The 7,802-nt window shown below is 42.2% G+C and overlaps 1 protein-coding gene across 2 annotated transcripts in view; it reads right to left on the bottom strand.

Annotated features, from left to right (window-relative positions):
* The window catches only part of TFCP2 (transcription factor CP2), an 83,956-nt gene that overhangs the window by 3,730 nt on the left and 72,424 nt on the right, over positions 1 to 7,802 (bottom strand). For both annotated transcript variants that reach the window (XM_017861479.1, XM_017861480.1), the window contains exons 9-13: positions 7,410 to 7,458; positions 6,926 to 7,019; positions 5,216 to 5,306; positions 2,951 to 3,075; positions 1,802 to 1,944 (exon numbers count right to left, since the gene is read on the bottom strand). In XM_017861479.1, the coding sequence (XP_017716968.1) occupies positions 1,802 to 1,944; positions 2,951 to 3,075; positions 5,216 to 5,306; positions 6,926 to 7,019; positions 7,410 to 7,458 (502 nt within the window). The remainder of the gene's footprint in view (positions 1 to 1,801; positions 1,945 to 2,950; positions 3,076 to 5,215; positions 5,307 to 6,925; positions 7,020 to 7,409; positions 7,459 to 7,802) is intronic.

The following is a 7,802-nucleotide window of genomic DNA, read 5'->3' as shown; positions in this document are numbered from 1 at the left end:
TTTTTTTTTTTTTTTTTTTTTGAGACGGAGTTTCACTCTTGGAGTGCAATGGCCCCATCTCGGCTCACCACAACCTCCACCTCCTGGGTTGAAGGGATCCTCCTGCCTCAGCCTCCTGGGTAGCAGGGATTACAAGCACGTGCCACCACCCCCAACTAATTTTGTATTTTCAGTAGAGACGGGGTTTCTCCATGTTGGCCAGGCTGGTTTCAAACTCCCGACCTCAGGTGATCCGCCTGCCTCGGCCTCCCAAAGTGCTGGGATTACAGGCATAAGCCACTGAGCCTGGCCTTTTTTTTTTGGATGGAGTCTCGCTCTGTCACCCAGGCTAGAGTGTGGTGGCACAGTCTCGGCTCACTGCAATCTCTGCCTCTCAGGTTCAAGCAATTCTCTGCCTCAGCCTCCCAAGTAGCTGGGATTACAGGCACCTGCCACCATGCCCAGCTAATTTTTGTATTTTTAGTAGAGATGGGGTTTCACCATCTTGGCTAGGATGGTCTTGAACTTCTGACCTTGTGATCCACCTGTCTCAGCCTCCCAAAGTGCTGGGATTACAGGCACAAGTCACTGCACCTGGCCGGCCCTCTTAATGTTTAATAATTACTTATTAAAACATGTAGCATATTTACCTTATTTTAATCAACTGTATAATTATGATGATTCCATTCATAATTTTAAATTTTATTTAAAACTTTGTTTCAAACAAATATAGTAGGATAATCAATAAAAGATGTTTGTGCATAAAAATATGTTACGGTAAGATGGCCAGGCGTGGTGGCTCACATCTGTAATCCCAGCACTTTGGCAGGCTGAGGCGGGTTGATCACTTAGGCCAGGAGTTCGAGACCAGACTGGCCACATGGTGAAACCCAGCCTCTACTAAAAATACAAAAATTAGCCGGGTGTGGTGGTGGATGCCTGTAATACCAGCTACTTGGGAGGCTGAGGCAGGAGAATCGTTTGAACCTCGGAGGCAGAGGTTGCAATGAGCTGAGATCACACCACCGAACAACAGCCTGGGTGACAAAGTGAGAGTCTGTCTCAAAAAAAAAAAGTTACAGTAAGATAAAATTCAATGGGGGAAGTAAATGAAAATAATAGTTCAAGGAAACAGAGGAATAGTACAAGAATTCTAACTTAAAGGAAAGCACAGTCGTGTTTTGTTTTTTTTTAATGGATGGTGGTGGTATTAAATCATTTTTGCACTAAGATTACATGGGATGCAATTAGAATAATGATGTAACCATTTCACTTAGAAATGTCATTATATATGCCCAGAAATGACATCTTTTACAACTATTTAAACTTTAACAAAAAATTTTAAGTCAACCTAAAAATGTGCATGGGAATATGTGGTTTTTAAAATATTTCAGGGCGGGGCGTGGTGGCTCACATCTGTAATCCCACCATTTTGGGAGGCCGAGGCGGGCAGATCACTTGAGGTCAGGAGTTTGAGACCAGCCTGGCCAACATGGCAAAACCCCATCTCTACTAAAAATACATAAATTAGCTGGGCGTGGTGGCACGCGCCTATAATTCCCACTATCCGGGAGGCTGAAGGAGGAGAATCACTTGAACCCAGGAGGCGGAGGTTACAGTGAGCTGAGATTGGGCCATTGCACTCCGGCCTGGGCAACAGAGAGAGACTGTTTAAAAAAAAAATTAGGAGGAAAGTAAGCAAAAAAGTATGAAACCCTCCGATCTAGAAAACAGAACACTCTGCCCCAGGAGAACTGCTCTTGCTCCATGTGCTGACAAATTAACCATCATCTGGTAATTTCAACTGTACTGAAAAATCTACCTCATCACTGATGAGCACATGAATTCCTGTTGGCCCCTGCTTGTAAATCTGGCTGATCTGGCAAGGGGAAATGCTGAAAAGCTGAGCAATTTTTTCTGTCAATTCAACAGCGGTCAGTTCTTCTAGATAGATAGCATGGTAAACTGCAAAAGGGAGAGAGCAACAGGAGTCAGTACAAAGGTTGTCCACTCTTACACATAACTTGATCACTAGGAATGTCCACTTTTCTGAAGGACTCAGAAATCAGACTGCCTGTTCAAACCCTGGCTCAACCACTTGCAGCTGTGTGACCTAGGGCACGTTATCTAACATCCCTAGGCTTCATTTTTCTCGCGTAAATACTAGAGATAACAGTAAAATCCTCCGCAAAGAGGAGATACTAGTTGTAAATAGCACCTGGCTGGGCATGGTGCCAGCCATTTGTCCCAGCAATTTGGGAGGCTGAGGCAGGGAGATCACTTGAGCCCAGGAGTTCAAGACCAGCCTAGGCAACATAGGGAGATCCCATCTCTACAATAAATAAAACAATTAGGTAGACGTGGGGTGCACACCTATAGTTCTAGTTACTCGGGAGGCTGACGGGAGAGAATCACTTGAGCCCAGGTGGTCAAGGTTGTAATGAGTCATGATTGCACCACAGTACTTTAGCCTGGGTAACTGAGTGAGACTCTGTCGCAAAAAAAAAAAAAAAAAAAGCTGGGCGCGGTGGCTCAAGCCTGTAATCCCAGCACTTTGGGAGGCCGAGGCGGGCGGATCACGAGGTCAGGAGATCAAGACCATCCTGGCTAACCCAGTGAAACCCCATTTCTACTAAAAAATACAAAAAACTAGCCGGGCGAGGTGGCAGGCGCCTGTAGTCCCAGCTACTTGGGAGGCTGAGGCAGGAGAATGGCATGAACCCGGGAGGCGGAGCTTGCAGTGAGCCGAGATCGCGCCACTCACTCCAGCCTGGGTGACAGAGCGAGACTCTGTCTCAAAAAAAAAAAAAAAAAGCACCTGCCATATATTAGGAGCTCAATAAATGCTAGTGATTATTGTTACTTCTAGCAAATGCTAAATCTGCTGTTTGATAGTTTCCCATCATACATGCCCATAAGTTACCTCTTCACCTTTCTTCATATCTGTCCTGGTGTGTCCAGAACAACCTACCGAAGAAAGTGCCATTTGAGTCTCCATCCTCGTGCTTCTGCTGCTGTTGCTGCTGCTGTTGTTGCTGCTCCCTCAACTGCAGTGACTCCTGACAAACATAAATGGTTAACCTTGGACGCACCATCCTAAGGGGAGGAAAAAGGCTAATTAGTCTTACATTCTTTACGGTAAGCACAATAAAAAGGGAGAAATTGTGTTTCTACATTAATCATATAGAGCAGATGAAAACTGGAAGCTCATTGGCCAAATGCAATTAATTTGCTATGTTTTATTAGTTCCCCAGTGGTAAGGGTTTTTTTTTCCTTAAGTGGAATTAGTTCCAATATGAGACATCATATAAACCTCTGAGCTTTTGGCTTTTCCTGAAGATCTAGCAATCTTAAGCCCGCATTCTCACATGCTGTTCTTCTTACATAATGCATATATTCTTCACTATACCCCAGTCTTGACTGCCATTCATTTACATTACCTGTATGTCCTCTATAGTCATTTGAGTTTGTGGCCTTTGGTGTAAAAGTTACACATAGTCAAAATATAAAAGCCTTATGTCTTTTTGGGTCAGGTTCAAGATATACTTCTTACTAAAAAGTACCAACACAGTAAACTAGATCATCTTATTTCTCTCATTACCTTCTCCTAGCCTAAGTCCTTTTTCTGCTCTTCTTAGAGAAAGGTATTCAACTACCTCTTGATCTGATCCTCTGAATCCTTCCAATTTCTAAACACTCTTTAGATAATATGCTTTAAAAAATAAAAGATCAATTATTTTCCCCAAGTCATCAATCCCTGATTTCCCTTCTTTCCTTAAAATTTTCCAAGCTTCAACATCCCTTATGATGTAGACAAAAACAAACATGACCAGGCACGGTGGCTCACACCTATAATCCCAGCACTTTAGGAAGGCGAGTCGGAAGGATTGCTTGAGCTCAGGAGTTTGAGACCAGCCAAGGGAACATGGCAAAACTCCGTCTCTACAAAAAGTACAAAATTAGGTGGGCGTGGTGGTGCACGCCTGTAGTCCCAGCTGCTCAGGGATCTAGACAGGAGGATGGCTTGAGCCCAGGAAATGGACACTGCAGCGAGCCATGATTGCACTGCTGCACTCCAAGCTGGGTGACAGAGCAAGACCCTGTCTCAAGAAAGAAAACCCAAAACAAAAGCAAACCAAAAATAAATACTGCGCAATCTGTTTTACTACGTAGTCACTGATTTGGTTCTGTTGCCATTGACCTAAATGCTTTTTTCATCAATGTTACTACTACCTATTTAAAATTGTAAATCCCAAAAGAGGACCAAAAATTACTGTGTATTTTAACAACTGCAGGGAGACACTTAAGTAATTACTACCCACATTTGCCTGGCACGGTGGCTCACGTCTGTAATCCCAGCACTTTGGGAGGCCGAGGCGGGCGGATCACGAGATCAGGAGATCGAGACCATCCTGGCTAACACGGTGAAACCCCGTCTCTACTAAAAAATACAAAAAATTAGCCGGGCGAGGTGGCGGGCGCCTGTAGTCCCAGCTACTTGGGAGGCTGAGGCAGGAGAATGGCGTGAACCTGGGAGGCGGAGCTTGCAGTGAGCCGAGATCCCGCCACTGCACTCCAGCCTGGGTGAAAGAGCAAGACTCAGTTTCAAAAAAAAAAAAAAGTAATTCCCACCCACATTTAAGAATGACCACTTCTCCAGTTAAAATCAACTTGGGGCCTTTGCACCTGTTGTTCCTTCTGCCTAGAACAGTCTCTCTTCCTGTGACTCCAGAGCGGCATCCTTCTCAGAACTCAGTTTAAATATCCCCTCCTTGAAGAGGTCCTTCCTGACCATATTCTGGGCACCCTGTAGCCCACAACCTTGTTTTTTGCTTATTTGTTTTGTTTTCCTTCAAAGCTCTTATCACTATCCACAATACTTATTTATCTTACTCCCCATTAGAAAGTAAACTCCCTGACAATGGGCACCCTGTTTTGCTCACCAATATATTAATATTCCCAGAGCCTACCTACAATAGTACCTGGCTCATGAAAAGCATGATGAATTTTCATTGGAAAATTCATTCACCTGGAAATGAAAAATGGAATATCATGGGGAATTCCTTGGACAAAGTGCAAGAAAATATTTTTTTAAATCTTTATTTGGTACATAGCTGACACTTAAAAGAAATGTTTCCAGAAAGTGTATTTAGCTGTATAGAGTACTGTGAAGAATTCCTGAATTCAAATCCATTTGGAAGCCAACCTCATTGATATTTTAACACTAATTACATACCGGCCTTTTAATGCATTAAAAAGTCTGATTCCATCTGCAGGGCCACAGATTTGGATCACATCATCTCTAGTTAATTTCAATAAATCTGCCCCTGGAATAAATATAAGAAAATGGATGATTTATAAAGGCAAGGATTCTCTTTGTTAATGACTATTAAAATGGGCTCTATTATAAGGACACCTCATTACCAGAATGTTACAATCCATAATTTTCTTCATGGCATATAAGGCCCTTCATGACCTGGCTCCCACCTCCTCTCCCATCTCAATTCACCCCAATTAACCTCCCCATTTAACCCTATGCTTTCATCATACTGATGATGTCTAATGAGCAAGCTGTTTTTTCTGCCTGAAATAACCTTCCACTATCTAAGCTGGTCACAACATGCCTGTAGTCCCAGCTACTCAAGAAGCTGAGGTAGGAAGATTGTTAGAGGCCAATCGACTGTTAGGAGTTCAAGACTGGTGTGGACAACATAGCAAGACCCCATCTCTTAAAAAAAAAAAAAAAATCCTGGGCCAGGTGTGGTAGCTCACGCCTGTAATCCCAGCACTTTGGGATGTCAAGGCAGGTGGATCATTGAGGTCAGGAGCTCGAGACCAGCCTGGCCAACATGGTGAGACCCTGTCTCTACTAAAAATACAAAAATTAGCCGGACGTGGTGGTAGGTGCCTGTAATCCCAGCTACTCAGGGGCTGAGGCAGGAGAATCGCTTGAACCCAGGAGTTAAGAGGTTGCAATAAGCTGAGATTGCGCCTCTGCACTCCAGCCTGGGTGACAGTCAGACTCCGTCTCAAAAAAAAAAAAAAAAAAAAAAAATCCTGGATTCACCTGATGTGTCACACATGTTCCCTAACACCAGATCTTCCCACAAAGGTCTTACTGTCACTATCAGAACACTTATCTATAGCATCACAACTATTTATCGGTTTTTCAGAGTTTTATTTTGATTTGATTAGTTGTGTTTTGTTTTGGTGCTTTTTTTTTTTGGACACCAGATGATTAATGGGCTATCTGATCAGGAAGTATGCCTCATTCATTTGTGTATTCCTACCACATCAAAAAGTGCTAAATAGGCCAGGCACTGTGGCTCACACCTGTAATCCCAGCATGTTGGGAGGCCAAGAAGGGTGGATCACTTGAGGTCAGGAGTTCAAGACCAGCCTGGCCAACATGGTGAAACTCTGTCTCTACTAAAAATACATAAATTAGCTGGTATGATGGCAGGTGCCTATAATCCCGGCTAAGGCAGGAGAATGGCTTGAACCCAGGAGGCAGAGGTTGCAGTGAGCTGAGATCATGCAATTGCACTCCAGCCTGGGTGACAGAGTGAGACTCCATCTCAAAAAAAAAACAACAACAAAAAATGCTAAATAAAATTGGATTGTGTAAATGAAATAAATTATAGTGATATCAAGGGGAAAATTTCAGACTACCTGAAAATGAAATATACATTTTAAAAAGTGTTGTATGAAATAAGCATTTTTAAATTAAATTGAATTTAAACTAAAAGATGTTTGAAGTATTTCACAGCACAGCTGCAACTGGTGAGAAAGTCTTAAGGGTTCTACGAAATTCATTTCATCAGAAAAATGCAGTAAGATCTCTCATACACATATATACACACAACTCTCCCATGGATACCAGGAGGCCCTAGAATGCAAAGGAAAATCTCATGCTAAGGAAAACAAAAGAAAAAGAAAATGTAACCTGAAAAGTTTGTGAAAAGCCTTGTGAATGTAGAAAAACGATTTCGATGCAACCACTGCTGAGCTTCCTGAGGTGTGGTTGTTGGTAAGAGGTTCTGAAAGGGAGAGAGCATTTTTTAGGAAACCAAATAGATTTGTCTGTTAACCCATTAGGTAACACATAGCCAAACACACCCACACAACCCCATACTCAGGCCTCGTTTGTGAAAGTTGTTTTCTTTCTCCAACCATGCAAGACGCTCAAGGAGTTCCATCCTTTTCTTCCCCACTAGACCATAAGCTCCTCAAATGGAAGGGTCCTGCATTACTCGTTTCCTATCTTGAGTCCCTAGCACAGTATCTGGTTCATAGTCAAAATTCAATAAATGTTTGTTTAATGAATGAATGAATAACGCTCCCTAAAAGTTGGGCATTTCTACTGAATTGGACAGGCATCAAAGTATTACTAGACATTGCAAGTTACTGACATTCAACTTTAGACTTACATCTGTGACTGGAGGGGGTGGCTCTGGCTGGTGGTTTGGTGAACCATTTCTAAAGAAACATTTAAAATGAAAGGATGAGTCCATGACACATGCTGGGGCTCACTATTTCATTCCTCATCTTCACAATAAATCTTAAGCTAGAGATTTAAAAAAATCTGTGCTCTCTCATAAAACATTCTTATTCTTTGACCCAATACTTTAATTTTCTATTAGTTTAACCTAAATACTTTATGTGGAGGGGAGAAACTATGTCATTAGCAACATTTTTTTATTATTAAGGAAATTGAAGAAAATATCAACATTTCAATAAGTTGGGACTGATGAGATAAATTATGGCATAAAATATTTAACCGTAAATTTACTAAGATGAAAATTATGAAAGAATAATTGTCA

This window comes from Rhinopithecus bieti, unplaced genomic scaffold (genome assembly GCF_001698545.2).
Source record: "Rhinopithecus bieti isolate Rb0 unplaced genomic scaffold, ASM169854v2 scaffold_56806, whole genome shotgun sequence".
NCBI lineage: Eukaryota > Metazoa > Chordata > Mammalia > Primates > Cercopithecidae > Rhinopithecus > Rhinopithecus bieti.
Note: the sequence above shows the minus strand (reverse complement) of the source record. Positions and strands in the feature narration are given on the sequence as shown.